The sequence below is a fragment of the Globicephala melas genome, chromosome 15 (assembly GCF_963455315.2).
Source record: "Globicephala melas chromosome 15, mGloMel1.2, whole genome shotgun sequence".
Taxonomy (NCBI): Eukaryota; Metazoa; Chordata; class Mammalia; order Artiodactyla; family Delphinidae; genus Globicephala; species Globicephala melas.
Genome location: NC_083328.1, coordinates 21840950 through 21857063, shown reverse-complemented (window position 1 = coordinate 21857063; position 16114 = coordinate 21840950). Strand labels below are relative to the sequence as shown.

The following is a 16114-nucleotide window of genomic DNA, read 5'->3' as shown; positions in this document are numbered from 1 at the left end:
ACAAAACACACCTCTTAACGTTTAGGTTGTGCATTTTTTTTTTAGTTGACAAGTTCATAAAATAAGTTGCTCATTTCTAATTGAACAGTTCTAATTCTTGCATTATTCCAGTGGTCCCCAAACTTTGCTGTGCACTGGAATCATCTGGAGATCTTTAAAAATTATGGATGCCTGACTCCCACTCCCAGACATTCTGATTTAATTGGTATGGGATGCAAGCAGGGCATTTGGATTTTTTTAAAGCTCTACAGGTAATTTGAATGTGCAGCATATTATTCAGTGTTAGAATCTCAGGCAACTGTACCTGCTGACCTCAGGTGCTCGTGAGCTAGCTGGTGTCTGGTTTTAAGGTATGATCCCTGGTTGCTGTAACTTAAATGTGTGGGTGGCAAAAACGGCAAGGCAAGAGTACTTGTCTATTTCTACGCTGGGTGCTGTCCTATTCAGCAAGAGTGGAAGTAACTTACATTTTACTCATTTGATAAGGGCACATGTATGAAAAATCTGAGTTAAATGGCATTAATTCCATGAAATATTATTGAAACACCTGCCCTTTAAACACCTTTAAAAACACCTGCCCCATCTGACCAGATCTCTTTAAAGTGGGCTCTGCTCACGGGGATTTAAACAGCATTAGTTGTTGGATCTGATTCCTGCTGCTGCCTCCACATCAAGTTCGGTTGAAATCCTTCCACAAATTTAGGATGCCATGTGAATTGCAGTATAATCTCCATCTTAGAGATGAGCAAGTAGACTCAGAAAGATTAGTTCCGCAAAGTCACCCGTCATTAAGTTGTGTAATCTAAGTGTTCCACACCCAGGCAATCTGGAACCAGAGTCCAAATGTTTAACCAACATACAATCTGCCTCTCTCTGTTTCACTCTGTTATGACGATAAGAACCAAAAATGGGTAAGTGGAGTTACTTTGGCTTCAGCTGGGGAGATTTTCTGTTTGAATGGAACGATTTCTTTTTCTGAGCTGATCATGCCCACAATCTCCATGCTGTCTGTAAACTCCAGCTTGGCAATTCCTTCAAAGCACTTCTTCAAGTGTGGTTGAACTCGGAGGGGGTCCTTTGTCTCTGACAAGATCTCCAACAGCTCATCATTTGATAGGAAGAAGAACCTATTGCAAAGCAAAGGAAGATGGCTACTGGAATCTCTTCTAAGAGCTTCTTTTTCCAACAAGGTGATACTCCCCAACAGGTAGATGACACTCGCGTGAATGCCAGCTACTTCTAGAGTCTTATCTAAGGCCCACTCCTCTTCACCATTTTTCATCTAGGGCATAGAAGGTGGAGATGGTTTTGACTCAGCAAAAGAAAGGAAGAAAGCTGGTATATGTGGATTTTATATGGCTGGGAGAGAGGGGTTGCTACCAGGTGAAAGAAACCTGGATAGAGCAGTGGTTCTTAACCTTGGCTGCACTTTAGAATCATCTGCAGAGGTTATAAAAAAAAAAATTCCAATGCCAAGGTTCCACTTCCCAGAGATTGTAATATAACTGATCTGGGATTGGGTCTGGGAATTTGTATTTTTAAAACTCCCAGGCGAGGGGGCTTCCCTGGTGGTGCAGTGGTTGAGAGTCCACCTGCCGATGCAGGGGACGTGGGTTCGTGCCCTGGTCTGGGAAGATCCCACATGCCGTGGAGCAGCTGGGCCCGTAAGCCATGGCCGCTGGGCCTGTGCATCTGGAGCCTGTGCTCCGCAACGGGAGAGGCCACAACAGTGAGAGGCCCGCGCAAAAAAAAAAAAAAAAATTGCTTTCTAAGTTACACTAGCCACATTTCAAGCACTGGATAGCCACGTGTGGCTAAGGACTCAAACTGAGGTCTGTTTAACTCCAAAGTCCAGGCTCTTGAGTACTATACCCCTCTAATTGGGTATTTGACCATGCTGGTTCCATTGGTGTCTATTCAACCTCACTCTAAATAGTGACCGTGAAGACACACCTTACCCCCGAGAGCTGTCTTTTGGGGAATGGAAAACCTAGAAAGAATATGGAATAGATGAGTAGAAGCTAACTCTCAGTATGAAAAAATGTAACTCTACCTATATATGGGTCAAGAGCGCAACTTCAAGCAAGAGAATGATGCTGAATACCTGGGGAAAAATAGTCTCTTCTTCTCCAAGTAGTCATTCAGCCCCTTCTGGATGTCCTCCAACAGAAGGTTGGCTTCTTGAAGCCTCTCAGCCATCCGTGGTTGGTCTGCTGCCACCAGAACCCTGGTATCTTTCACCTAGGTTCCATAAAAAAAGGTGATAATCATCATGGGGTTCCCAGATCCTGAGACTGGTTATTGTAATGAGTGTGCGACCAGCCCATCAACTAATGACCCTCCTACCCTAATCACCTCCTAATCCCCCAAGGTTGACTGCTCATATAACATGACCCTCTTCCTCTGGCCATGGTTGACTGGGCTGGGGTTGGCCACCTGAAACCGACGAAGCCAATTATATTTTAACTTCTGGGATTGTGGAATTCAGACCACGACATTCTATACTAGTCTGCGCTGGTCCCTTGAACATTTGTTAAACAACTGAGTAACTGAATACAGAGAATTACCTGAATTCTAAAATTATTCTCAATCTATAAAAGCTTTATTGCATTATCGTGTAACAAATAAAATCTTATACCTCGTTAGGAATGAGAGCTAAATTATCCAAACTGCTAATAGTCACCTCCACGAAGTTGGGATTTCAAAAGGCCTCTACTTTTTATATTTCCTATTTCCATGTTTGAATTTTTAATAACAAATAACTTTTGAAATTAGAAAAAATTTATAGAGATACTGAATTTGCAAAAATCCAGTTTACTAATAGGTTTCAAGGGACACGGCTGCATTGCACAATGAGGAACATCTGTACGGCATCCCACATTCCTGATGGTGAGATGTGCTAGGTAGTAAAAAACTCACGGCTTGGGACATGAGTGATTTCCAGTAACTATCAACGATGGCAAATTTCCTGCCCTCTTCTGGCATCTGGGCTATGATGTCCTCTGAACTGAAGATTGGTTCCAGGTATAGCCAGGTGGCTTGGCATTTTAACCAGGCATCCAAAATTTCCTGCACGCGAACCAGCTTTTCTTCCCAGTTCTGCAAATTTAGCATTTCATATCTGAGTCACTAACATGCCACTCTGCATCGTAGACCCACCGACAAATGGATGCATTCACTCATTCACTTGTTCCACAAAGACTTATTGAGTGCCCACTATGTCCTGGTCACTCTTCTAGGCAAAGTGGATACAGCACTGAGAAAAAAACAAGAGTCCTTGCCCTCATAGAGTTCTTCTCCTAGTGGAATAATCATCATAATAATAACAACAACAACAGTAATATTTATAAGGCTTACTCTGTGACAAGTGATGGTCTGAGTGCTTTATGTATGTGAAACCAATTTAATCCAACAGATTTATAAGGGAGATATTATTACAAAGCTCACTTCACAGGTGCAGAAACTGACATACAACTAATTCAAGTAACTTGTCCAAGGTCACACAACTGATAAGGGGCAGAGTCAGAATTTGAACCCAGGCAGTCTGGCTCAAGTTGGTGTCCTTAGCCTATCCCACTTCCACAGACAAAGAGCAAAGGAGGCCAAACCTCGTGTAATTTACATTCTAGATTACTATAGCCCATAAGGTACTTTCCATATGTACTTTGGTTTGGTGCATTCAAATAATCTCACCTTCTCTTTTAGCAGACTGTTGCAAAAGCTCAGTCTGGCAGACTGTTATAAAGGCTTACTTGGATGGTTATTGCTTTCAGTCTTTTGTTGTTTTTTTTTCCTCATCAAGAGAAAGCGAGTTTCTTTGTTAATTGGACTTAAAAACCTTCTTCCGAGACTTCCCTGGTGGTCCAGTGGTTAAGCCTCCGCTCTTCCACTGCAGGGGGCACGAGTTGGATCCCTGGTCGGGGAACTGAGATCCCTCATGCCACACAGCCAGAAAAAAAAAAAAAAAAAAAACCTTCTTGCTCCTCCAAGAAACCTGGAGCTAACAGGCCATCACAAAACATTCAACCTCATTTCCTCTTACCCGGCATTCTGTTTCTATTGGTTTGACAAATGGAGAGCCACACATGGTCTGGGTCTTTATCACGTGATCATCAAGTAGCAGTTGAATGTCATCAACTGCACACAAGATGCTTGTATCCTGTGAATAAAAATGAGCACCCCGTCAAAATCGCAAGACCTCTGCCCCACAGATTTTTATGCTGACCCTCAAAGTCCTCACAGCTCAGATCTCCACGCTTGTGGGACACTATGTCTTGTAGGAGGTGGAATTTTCTATTTTCTTCCTGGAAAATATTCTTAAAGACCTTTTTACCTCCTTTGCAGAAATCAAATACAGTCCAAGCCTAGATCTGCAACCAGCATCTGTTGAGAAGAGGAGGAGTTCTGTCCCCTTCCCTGTGTTCCTGCTTTTCTGTTCACTTGTTTTCCAGGCTCTCCCTCAGGTAGAATCAACTGCTAATCTGGTTAGGTCTAGACCTTTGGCTCCCAAACAGTGTGCCCCAGGGCACTGCAGCAAACTCACAGCAAATAACTGTGGTTATTTTAAAACAAAATACAAATGTTTTTCTTTTAATTTATACGCACTTTTTCCCAGACCTTTGTTCAGTTGATGGGACACAAATACTTAAGTTGTTTGAACCCAATTACTTCATAAATAAAGCTGTTATGTATTTCTTTTGGACTAGAGAAGGGAACCATTTAAAAAGTACTCAGATACCAACAGCACCGTGAACCAAGAAAGTTTGGGAACTTCTGACTAAATAATTATTTGGCCATATTTTCCTGGTAGTTAGGGTTACTGTGCCTTAAAGGTTAGCCCCTGTAGATGGACTTTTCCTCCTGGGCCATGTGGCAAGAAAGCTGATAAGGGTCTGTCCCTTTGTGGTAGGTCTGGTCTTTCTTGCCCTGTTTTCACTTCTTTCAAACCTACATCTGGGTGGTTAATTTGGAGCAAGGATATATTCTCTCATCCCCCTTTTACCAGCAGCTCTGCACTGACAGGTGTCCAGCTATTAATGAACTGGTACCTCGATTCCCATTTTACTGTTGACACTTGTCTATAGCTACTTCAGTCAAAAACTCTGAAGAGTGGCCAGATGTAACTGAGCTGTTATCAGGTTCCCCGACTTAACTGCTCATCTCAGCCCCACAGCCTCTAGCAGTATCTAATCCAATCAGATTCTGTAACAGCAAGTTGCTGGGACACACGGTTGCCTGGTCTTGCTGGGAGAGGCCCCCAGTTCTCCTCCCTCCCACTGGCTTGTCTACAGTTCTTAGTCAAGAGAAATCAAGGCATCAAGACAAAAAGGAAAAGAAGTCACAAAAGGATAACATGCAGCCTGGGGGAGGGAGGAGTATGGGAGCCTTTAGGGTTTTAGTTCTCAATCCACACTGCACTTTAGAAAAACCAGGGGTGCCTTAAAAATACGGATGCTCAGGCCAGAGTGATATTGTGATTTATAATAAGAAACGTATCTTTGGTCTTTGTTGCCGGCACAGCTCCTAAAACCCTTGGAATTTCCTAAGGGATGAGAGCAATAAAGGCATCTTTTGTTTTGTTATTGAGGTGGGTTTTTAGACCACACCGAAGGTTGGGGGCTGGTTGCCAGGAGAGCCAACCCTGTGATTAGAGGGTTGGAACTTTTAGTTCTACCATCCTGACCTTCTGGGAGGGGAACAGGGATAGAGATTGAGTTCAATCACCAGTGGCCAATGTTTTAATCAACTATGCCAAAGTAATGAAGCCTCTATAAAAACACAAAAGGAGGAAGAGATATGGGAACATGTGTATATGTATAACTGATTCACTTTGTTATACAGCAGAAACTAACACACCATTGTAAGGCAATTATACTCCAATAAAGATGTTAAAAAAATTAAATTAAAAAAAAAGGAGAGGGTCCAGAGAGCTTCTGAGTTGGTGAACATGTAGAGATTTGGGGAGAGTGGCATGCTCAGAGAGAGCATGGAAGCTCCACACCACTTCCCCGTAGGCATTCCATCTGGCTGTTCCTGGGTCCTATATCCTTTTATAACAATCCAGTGATCTAGTAAGTAAACTGTTTCTCTGAGTTCTAACAACTTAATTGAACCCAAGGAGGGTGTCGTTGGGACCTCCAATCTATAGCTGGTCGGTCAGAAGCACAGGTGATACCCTGGGCTTGAGACTGGCATCTGAAGGGGGGTGAGGGGGTTCGCAGTCTTGTAGGACTGAGCCCTTACCCTGTGGGATCTGATGCTGTCTCCAGGTAGATAGTGTCAGAGTTGAGTGGAGTTGGAAGGCACCCAGCTGGTGTCAGAGAATTGCGTGGTAGGTAGTGTGGGAACTCCAGCCACCTACCCCAAACACACACACTTTGGAACTGAGTGACCAGAAGTGTACCAGGGTTGAAATGCACTGGTTTAAGAGCTGACGGCCTGCAGTATGTGAGTTTCTGCCTGTTGCCTCCACGATGTACAGCTCACCCAAGCGGCAAGTCCTCCTACCCATGGCCCATCCCAAGAGCAAGCCAGACCCCAGAGATGGCTGAGCAAACCCTTCAGGTTTATGCACCTCCACAGGCACTCTGTGAACTTACAAGTTTTCTACAAGCGCCAGTGATAAGAAAGTCTACAGCTTTGCTCTTCAAAATACGGTCCAGAGACCACAGCTTCAGTATTATCTGGGAGCTTGTTGGAACTGCAGAACCTCAGGCCCCAGCTGAAACCTGCTGACTCAGAACCTGCACTTTAGAAAGATTCTCAGGTGATTTCTGCACTTAATAACACTGGAGAAGTGCTAAGTATTGTCTACCTCAGGTATACTTCTGAGAGACCTGGGGTGCCCTCCCAGGGAGATGCTAACTCAGGAGGCTTGCTCAGCTCTTTTTCAACAGAAATCTTGTTGCTCTGAATCCAAAGGCCTTTCTCATTTGAAAATGCATCCCTCCATGGTGTCTGGGAAGAAGGCTGACTGGCACAGGAAGGCGGACAGGAGGAAACAATCTGACGCAAGGGCATAGTGATTATAGACAACAATACTGTATTAAAAACTTCTACGCTGCTAAGAGACTAGACCTTAATTATCCTACCACAAAAAAGGAAGGATAATTATGTGAGGTGATAGAGGTGTTAGCTAGGGTGGTAATCATACCGCAATACGTAAAACTATTACATCAACACACTGTACACTGTAAACTTACACAATGTTATACGTCAATTATATCTCAATAAAAAATTTTAAAACAGATTAGTTAGAGATCCTTCTTCTTTGAGTTCTGTTGCAGTTCTGAAACGAATCCCTTCTGTAATTTACTACATAATAAATGGGCTGCTCTCAGGGGGCCGAACAGTTGGACTGAGACTCACGGTGTCCCTGTACTTCACGAAGTTGAACGTCATGTTAGCCCAGTCTAACTTCATTTTCTCCAAGTTTTTCTCCAGAGAGTATTCCTTACTGGCAGTTGCACCAATGGGCTCCAGTCTAAAGAGAGAACACAGCGACAGTAACATCAACGGAGGAGGCCTCAAAACACATCAAAGGAGGAATTTCAGCTCAGCCATTAGAGAAATTTAAAAAGCCTTTAATTTTACTAAAATGTTTACCATCCTACTCTAATATTTACCAGCTAGCTCCAGTGTTTTGCAGGGTTTCTTTACACTTGGCGCTAGTGACTTTTTGGGCTGTGTTATGCGCTGAATTGTATCCCTCCAAAAATCATATGTTGAAGTCCTAACCAGCAGTACCTCAAAATGTGAGGTACCCTGTTTGGACATAGGGTCTTTAAAGAGGTAGTTAAGTTAAAATGAGGTCATTAGGGTGGGTCCTAATCCAACATAACTGGTGTCCTTATAAGAAGAGGAGATTAAGACACAGATAGGCACAGAGGGAGGACCATGTGAGCACACAGGGAGAAGGCAGCCATCTGCAAGTCAAGGAGAGAGGCCTCAGAAGAAATCAACCCCCTGAAAACCTTGACCTTGGACTTCCAACCTCCAGAATTGTGAGAAAATAAATTTCTGTTGCTTAAGCCTATGGTATTTGTTATAGCAGCCCTAGAAAACTAATACAGGTTGGATAATTCTTTGGTGTGAAGAGCTGTCCTGTGCACTGCAGGAGGCTTAGCAGCATCCTTGGCCTCAATCCACTAGATGCCAGTAGCTGACGACCCCAGTCCCCACCTCTTGCCAGTTGTGCCAACCAAAAATGTCTCCAGATGTTGCCAAGTGTCCCCTGGGGGTGGATACCCCAGGTTGAGAACAACTGTTTTAAGGCCATTAAAACAAGACTTCCTTTTTCCATTTTAATTTACTCCTTATTATTCCTATTTACTTCAGAATTATTATTGACTTCTTATTCAGGTCTTAGACTTTCTGTTAATTTATATGATGGCTTTTTTCCCACTCCCTGTCCCTACCTTTTAAAAAAACACCTGCTATCTTCCCGATGCACTGGGTCCATCCACCTACAGACCCTCTGTTCTATAGAAAGGGGGAGGGAGGGAGAGAAGGGGAAGATAAATTCCTTTCTTCTTGTTTCCACAGGAGAGCTGGGTACTAAATGCAGGCGTGGCTAAAAAATTGGGAAGCAAAGGTTTTGGAAGGAAAAGGAGGGATTATTCTTTCTGCCTCAGCACTGCCTTTCACTGTATCCTTGACCATCTGGTCTTTACTTTCACGTCAGGAAACTGAAGCCCAGAGGAAGCAAGTGACATGTCCAAAGCCACACACACAGCTGCGGAGTGCCAGAACCAGTTCCTCTGACTGCTAATCTGGTGTTTCTTCCTCCCCTACTATGTGCCTTCTCCTCTCTCTTTGTCAGAGGAGCAAAAGAGTTGCTCACATGTGGTCAGCCAAACAGCTCAACTAAATAGAGCTGAAAACCCTCATCTGGCCTCATGTAGGGATGTAGAAGAGGCCCAGATAACGCCAGACAATGACTGATCAACACCTCAGCAGCATGGTCTTCATTCTAAATGTGACCTTCTTGGGAGACAACCAAAATGAGCATGCATATAGAGAATAATAAAGGCAGGTGCCAATCCAGATGAGTATGAGACAAACAGGCTGGCGGTGTGGCCATGACCCAATCACTTGACAGGCTTTCGGTCCCCATCTGCTCATATCAAGCATTGTTGGTATAATTAAATAAGATAAAATGCTTGCAATGTGCCTTATGACTTATAATTATGCAAATAATTGCACAGGGGAGGAATTAATGAGGTTGGGAGTCCATGAAGTATATCGAGTTGACCTTATCCAAATGTACTCAAGATGCTCACTAACTGCGGGCTGTGATAAAACTGCCTTAACTATGGGATAGTGGGATACAAGGAACATCACACTTCACTAATAGGTAGTAGCTGAGAACTTAGATGCTAAATCAGTTCAGGTTACACGCCTTCTCTCATAATCCTCACAATAACTCCAATCACCTAGCTACTATTATTATTTCCATTTTACAGATAAGGAGACTGGGCACATAGAGGTAAACAACTTGGCCAAGGAAACACCACTTCTAGATTTGTCACAGCTGAGCACATTGGCATGAAGCATGGCAGTGTGCTGTGTATCTGCTCAGTCTCTGTCTCCTTTGATGGGTTTATCTTTTCAGGCAGTAAAGGGTAATGGATAAGGTTCTGAAGTTAGCTAGCCTGGGCTCAGGTCTTAGTTCTTGTGACCTCTGGATATTTGCTTAATCTCGCTAATCAATTTATTTCCTCATCTGTAAAATGTGAATAAAATTAGCTAGAATATTAGGGTGTTGTGATGGATAAGTTGGTTAATTCATATAAAATGCTCAGTGCAGCATAAGTGTTCTAGAGCTGGTATTTCTTGGGAACATCTTATTGGGGAAATTGAGGCCCTTTAATAAAATAGCATAAACCTGGTAAAAATGCATGTGTCTTGTATGATATCACTTAAATGCGGAATTTTAAAAAATGGTACAAATGAACTTATTAAGAAAACAGAAATAGAGTCACAGATGTAGAAAACAACCTTATGGTTACCAGGGGGGAAAGGGGAGGAGGGATAAATTGGGATATTGGGATTGACATATACACACTACTATATATAAAATAGATAACTAATAAGGACCTACTGTATAGCACAGGAAACTCTACTCAATATTCTGTAATGGCCTATGCAGAATCTAAAAAAGTATGGACACATGTATATGTATAACTGATTCACTTTGCTGTACAGCAGAAACACAACATTGTAAATCAGCTATACTCCAATAAAAATTTAAAAAAATAAAATAAAAGCCTGTGTCTGTAGACCTGCTCCTTAAAGAGGGACAGTAGTGGTGGTATTGGGGGTCATCAGAGTATTCAGGTGGCAGACAGATTTGGGGGCCTGGAAGGACCTTAGATTAGGTGCTTGCCCTGCCCCAGTATAAAGGAAGGGCTTTCAAACTCTAGCAGGCATCACTATCACCTACAGCAGTGCTGTCTATTCAAAATATAACCTGAGCCACATATGTCATTTCAAAGTTTCTGGTAGCCAATTTAACATAAGTAAAAAGAAACTATTTTATTTAACACAATAAATCCAAAATATTATCATTTCAACATACAATCAATATTTAAAATAATTAGATATTTTGCTTTTTTTCCCTCCTTAATAAGTCTTTGAAATCCAGCCTATAGTTTACACATTCAGCACATCAAATTCAGAATAGCTACATTTCAAAGGCTGAGTAGCCACACGTGGCTAGTGGCTCCTGCACTGAACAGCGCTGATATGGAGGATTTGTTTAAACCCAGATTTCAGCTTTCAATCCCCTGAATTTCTGATTCAGCAGATTGGGGTAGGGCCTGAGAATGTGCATTTCTAACAAGTTCTCAGGTGATGCTGATGACTCTGGTCTGGGGTCACAGTCTGAGAATCTCACGTGTTGAGTGAGAACCAAACCCAGTTGCCTAACAGGGTCTCTAGTCTTAGCAATACATCTCCCTACGCATCACCCTGAAGGAAGTGTGGAAAAACAAACAGGGTCCTGAGAATCTCTGGTCCTAAAAACAGCAGATCAAATAGTACAAATTCTCACATATGAACTCCAGGGGCATTTGGAGAAGGAGAGAAAGCAAGTGAAGAGATCTCTCATTTGACCATATTTCATGAAATTTTAGAGCTCAGGGAGCCACTCCTGTTTGCTGCTGTTGTTTGTTTAAAGAGGAAGAAACTGAGGCCCAGGAAGGTGAAATGGTTTTGCCCAAAGTCACTGAGAGCTGGGCTTGAGGCTCAGGTTCAGAGAACTATTTAAAAAAATTTCTTTTTGAAATAAAATCTCTGACTCAATTTTCTAGTCATAATCTGACATCAACTCTGCAGCTGGAAATGAAAGCTTCACCAGCAGCTAGTCAGCTGAAGTAGAGGTTACCCTAAACCAGAATGAGAAAAGCAGCCTGCTATGCGGCCATTCAGTCATACAACTGTGAGAATTCATAGACACTTTGACGAAAAAACTTTCTGAAGGGAGAAGCCTTACTTTTCAATGAATTTGCCAAACCCAAATTCCAGCATATTTGAGAGGCAAGTCGTTTCAGTGGGCTTTACTTCATAGCCGACAATCTCACTAATCTGCAAAGAGAAAAACAAGGGTGTATTGTCCAAGGCAGTGTTGTCCAGTAGACTTTCTGTGATGACTGAAATGTTCTATATCTGTGCTGTCTCGTGCAGGAGCCACCAGTCACATTCAGCTGTTGAGCACTGGAAAGGTGGCTAGTGTGACTGAGGAACTGATTTTCAAATTTTATTTAATTTTACTTAATTTATATTTAAATAGCTACGTGTAGCTAGTGGCTGCTGAATTGGACAGCGCAGGTCTAAGGTTTTGGGCGGTGGCCTAGGGCCCACCCTGCATTGTGTCTGGTTTGCTGGGGGTTGTTCTCCCACCAGGAATTGGCATAATGCAAACTTGTGGGCACCTTAGAGGCTCACAACCAGGTCTGGTTTGTTTTTGTGCTCCCAGGGCTGACTGCAAAACCTGGTCCATGACAGAAGCTGCTGTAAGCATTTGCTGAATAAAAGGAGGAAGTCTATTAGCTAGATGACTCCCCCACCAAAATCTTCCTTTCCAACCCAGTGTACTAACTTGTTGGAAATGTTAGCACCTGTGCCCATTCCTTTGGTGTAAATATTACCCCAACCTTACCTTTTAAGTGAAAATATCCCTGTGAAAGTTCTTTGATGAAGTCTCTGATGGCTTTGAACATTTTTCTCAGGGACTGAGAGATCTGGGCAGTACGAGGGTTATGTGTGCTCAAGAAGAGCACAGGGGTTAACGGGAATGAGGCTCTGTAAAAAACCTCACCTACTGCCCAGTTTTGTCTCTGTCCAGCTCCAGCAGGACTAAAGAATGTCAGAGCAGGAAGAGACATGAAAATCACATCATGTTCTGTCTTATTCAGCCCTGTGTCCCTGGGGCCTGATAGGCAGTAGGCATCAATAAGCACTTGTGGAGTGAAAGCATGAGTGAACCAGCTAATTCAAACAGATTCCAATCTGGGTTCTGAGGTCACCTGGAGGACCACTGAGGTAATGGAAATAATAAAAGTAATTAACATTTATTGAGGGCTTATTATGCGGTAGGTTGGTTTTAAGAGCTTTATGTACTTATTTCATCCTCCCAACATGATGAGGAAGATACTGGTATATTATTACTCCCATTTTACATGCAAGGAAACTGAGACAAAGAAATTAAGTTTATGATCATCTAGCTAATGGACCATAACAGCCATTGCAGAATTGGGACTTGTATCTGATTCTGACTCCAAAGCTCTCATCCATCATATTCTAGTGTTTCCTGCAGGTCTTCTATGTATAATTGTGCAGATTATATACTGCATAACTCTAGAAAGTACAATTCCCACTGTCGTGCACAAAAATAGCATTCCCTAGAGGATAAACTGCACAATTATTCCTGGTGGCCCAGGGCTCTCATTTATTCTCTAATACCTGCAAGTATGGCTTAGGACAACACACTATCTCTAGGATTAAATGACATAACTGTGTAAAGCACTTGACACAGTAAATACTTGGCCTATGGAAGGACTCAGAGATCTGTAGTTTTATTTTTTAAATTGCTTTTGTCGAGTATAGAGATTAACAGGCATCTGATCTAATTCTAAGAAACTGAAGTTATGCTGTCCAATACGTAGCCACTAACCCCTTGTAGCTATTGAGAACTTGAAATGCAACTAGTCCATATCAAAATGTGCTGTATAAAAGCACACTATGTTTCAAAGACTTAGTATGAAAACTGTAATGTAAAAGGTCACATTAACATTTTTATACTGATTACTTATTGAACTGATAGTGATTTTGATATGTTTGGTTAAATCTAGTCATACGGTTTATTTCACCTTTTTTATACTTTAAAAAATGTGGCTACTAGAAACTTTAAAATTATACATATGTTCATAGTATATTTCCACTGGGCAGCAGTGTCCTAGAGGCCAGCTTTGGTGCATATCAGTACAGTGTTACCTTGTTCCATCTTGTTTTACACCACAGTAGCAATAAAGTCTATGTCTCAAATACAGAGACTAGCCTTTCCTGCTTAAGTTCTGGGAAACGGTCAGAAATCTCAACACAACCGCCTCATGACCCCAGAAGATCCATTTTGTAGTCTTGAGAGCTACAGGTGGTTTAGCCTACAGAGCCCCCCTGCCGGAGCCAAATCTGTGCACAAGGATCTCCTGAGTTGGGCATTAGAACTGAGAATGCTTCCCCAAGCCTGGGGCTGTCACTGGGCGGGCTTGTTGTGTGACCTACAGTACAGGCAGAAATGGGCTCTGAGTCGGGGCAACCCTGAGGGTACCTTGTGGCCTTTGTCCTTTCTGAGCTTATCTTCAACTATTTAGCCCATTGAGATTCCACTGTAGGTGCTCTTTACTCAGGAGCCACCTTACCTCTTGCCTATAGTAAGTGGAATATAGCACATTCCATTCTTATCTATAGCTCACTGCCCCCTACTGTCCACTCCCTCTCTCTGACCTGATATTTCTTGCCCCCTTTTCACACATCAAGGCTGAGTCAAAAACACCTAGATTCCAATTCTCTTCCCCACCCCTCACTGGCCACGTGACAATTTATTGTCCCTACTTCAAAGGGTTGTTGGGAGGATGAAATGAGAGAATCCGCATAAAGTATATAACAGTACCCAGTACAAAGTTGGTACTCCATACACTTTAGCTATTATTGTTATTATTATTTTAATTCCAGGAAATTTTTTCCCCCAATCTGTCCATCTAAGGGGCCTATAAATGAGAATTATTAATGTCTAGGAATGGTTGGGATTTTTAAAGTGCCCCTGTGTGAGAATGCTGTCATCACAGGGGGAGCACCAGATGGAGGGGATGGCTTTCTGAGCACCCCTAGAGCACTGCTTAAATGCCATTGATGAGGACACTTTCTAAAATGTCATCTCATGGAGAGACCTAGCACTGCTGGAGGGCACCTGTCTACCTAACTCTCTAAATGGTCAAAGCTCTAGTCAGGCTAGCTCCGCAGGGAGAGGCACCCTATGAGTACCAAGTGAGGGCAGCTGCCGCTGTGCAGATCCCTCTGCTGGGGCAGCTCAAGACCCAAAGTCTACCAGATGACCTTTGCTCTGACTTCTTTCCATCTTTGCTTAAGTCTTTAAGCAAATTTCAAGGCTTTCTGGGAAATTGAAAGCAGCTCCTCTCTACAGAAAAATCTTGACTCTCTCATGTACCAAGATCTCTGCTGTCCCAGGGAGATCAAAATACTCCTAATGGTTATGCTCTCAGACTGAGTCCTTCTAGAGACAATGTCCTCAGTCTTGTGCATGGTTCCCAGGGAGAGAATTTCAGGCCCAGTCAGAGAGCAATTTGCCTACGGAGAGCCAGTCTCTTCTTCACCTCCACAAAGAGCAATTCCCTGGTAGAAGATGTTTCAAGGCCATTGCTAGCTCTTGAATGTGACAATTATTTTAGAAACACAGTGAGTTTTCTTTCTTCTGTTTAGTATCATACTACATTTATCACCCTCACATTTGGTTGCTTATAAAAATCCCATCATTTTTAGGGAGAATATTTATTATCCTCATTTATAGACCCAAAGGGCTGAAAAAAGAGGGCAAAATTACTTCTGAATATAGCCTGCTGGTTGAGGAAGCTGAAGTAGGAATCATCTGGCATTGTTAGGAGCCCCCAGGGATAAATGTGACTTTCTCTTTTGTGTAGCCTAGGTTAAGGAACAAATACAGGCCCCTCCCATTGTAATGTAACACCCTAATCACCTTTTAGGACACTGAACAGCCATTTGCTTAGGAAAGCAGATTAGGAGAGCCTTTGTGGCCACTGGCTGGAACAATACTCAACCACCAGCAATGGGGTCCCCAAAGAAAAGGATCGGCCTGTTTATGTGGCGAGGCAGGAAGTTATCCCCTTCCTTCAAAAGGCTATCACCCCCTTTACTACTCCCTTGGCCTCAAGTAGATTCTCCTTTTAGAAAGAAAAAGCTTGACCGGTTAATGGTTTCTGCCTTCCAAAGGGCTACCAGGACCAGGGCTGGGCTGGGCTGGGCTGGCTGGGGGTGGGCGGTGACAGGGACCTGCTGCCAGTGCCGGTCTTTCACTCCTGGGTTGCAGGAAATGCTGAGGATAGGGATGTGCTGCTTGAATTTATCAATCTTGATTTTCAAATTCTCTGCTAAGCGCCTGGGTGCAGGCACATCAGCTAAGGTCTTGGTCAATTTATATATCGTCCTCCACATATTCCCTATTTGCTCCGCGATTTCCTCAGCATTCAGTAACAAGAGGGGTCCTGAAATAGAAAAGATGGGGTTAGGGAAAGGTCAGATCACCAAGTAGTGTTAGTCACATGTACCTTTAATTCCCTGAATTTAGAATTGTGTCTACTGTATGGATATTGGAACAAGCACAGGCTTTAGAGTTGGGTCTGAAACCTCTACTTAGCCAGTGAAGCCTTGGGGATACTGACTGAACTTTTCTAAGCCTCAGCAGTCTCACCTGTGACACAGGGGTAATACTGGATACCTTGGAGGGTGACTGTAAAAACTACATGAGATAAGTAAAGTGGCTAACATATTGCCTGGCATACAATGCAAGAGTAGTTAGGGA

General features: G+C 42.9%; 1 protein-coding gene across 1 annotated transcript in view; it reads right to left on the bottom strand.

Moving 5' to 3' along the window:
• The window catches only part of DNAH3 (dynein axonemal heavy chain 3), a 190434-nt gene that overhangs the window by 106769 nt on the left and 67551 nt on the right, over positions 1 to 16114 (bottom strand). The window contains exons 18-24 of the mRNA XM_060285613.1: positions 15586 to 15797; positions 11495 to 11586; positions 7369 to 7483; positions 4043 to 4159; positions 2920 to 3099; positions 2105 to 2241; positions 926 to 1127 (exon numbers count right to left, since the gene is read on the bottom strand). Of these exons, the coding sequence (XP_060141596.1) occupies positions 926 to 1127; positions 2105 to 2241; positions 2920 to 3099; positions 4043 to 4159; positions 7369 to 7483; positions 11495 to 11586; positions 15586 to 15797 (1055 nt within the window). The remainder of the gene's footprint in view (positions 1 to 925; positions 1128 to 2104; positions 2242 to 2919; positions 3100 to 4042; positions 4160 to 7368; positions 7484 to 11494; positions 11587 to 15585; positions 15798 to 16114) is intronic.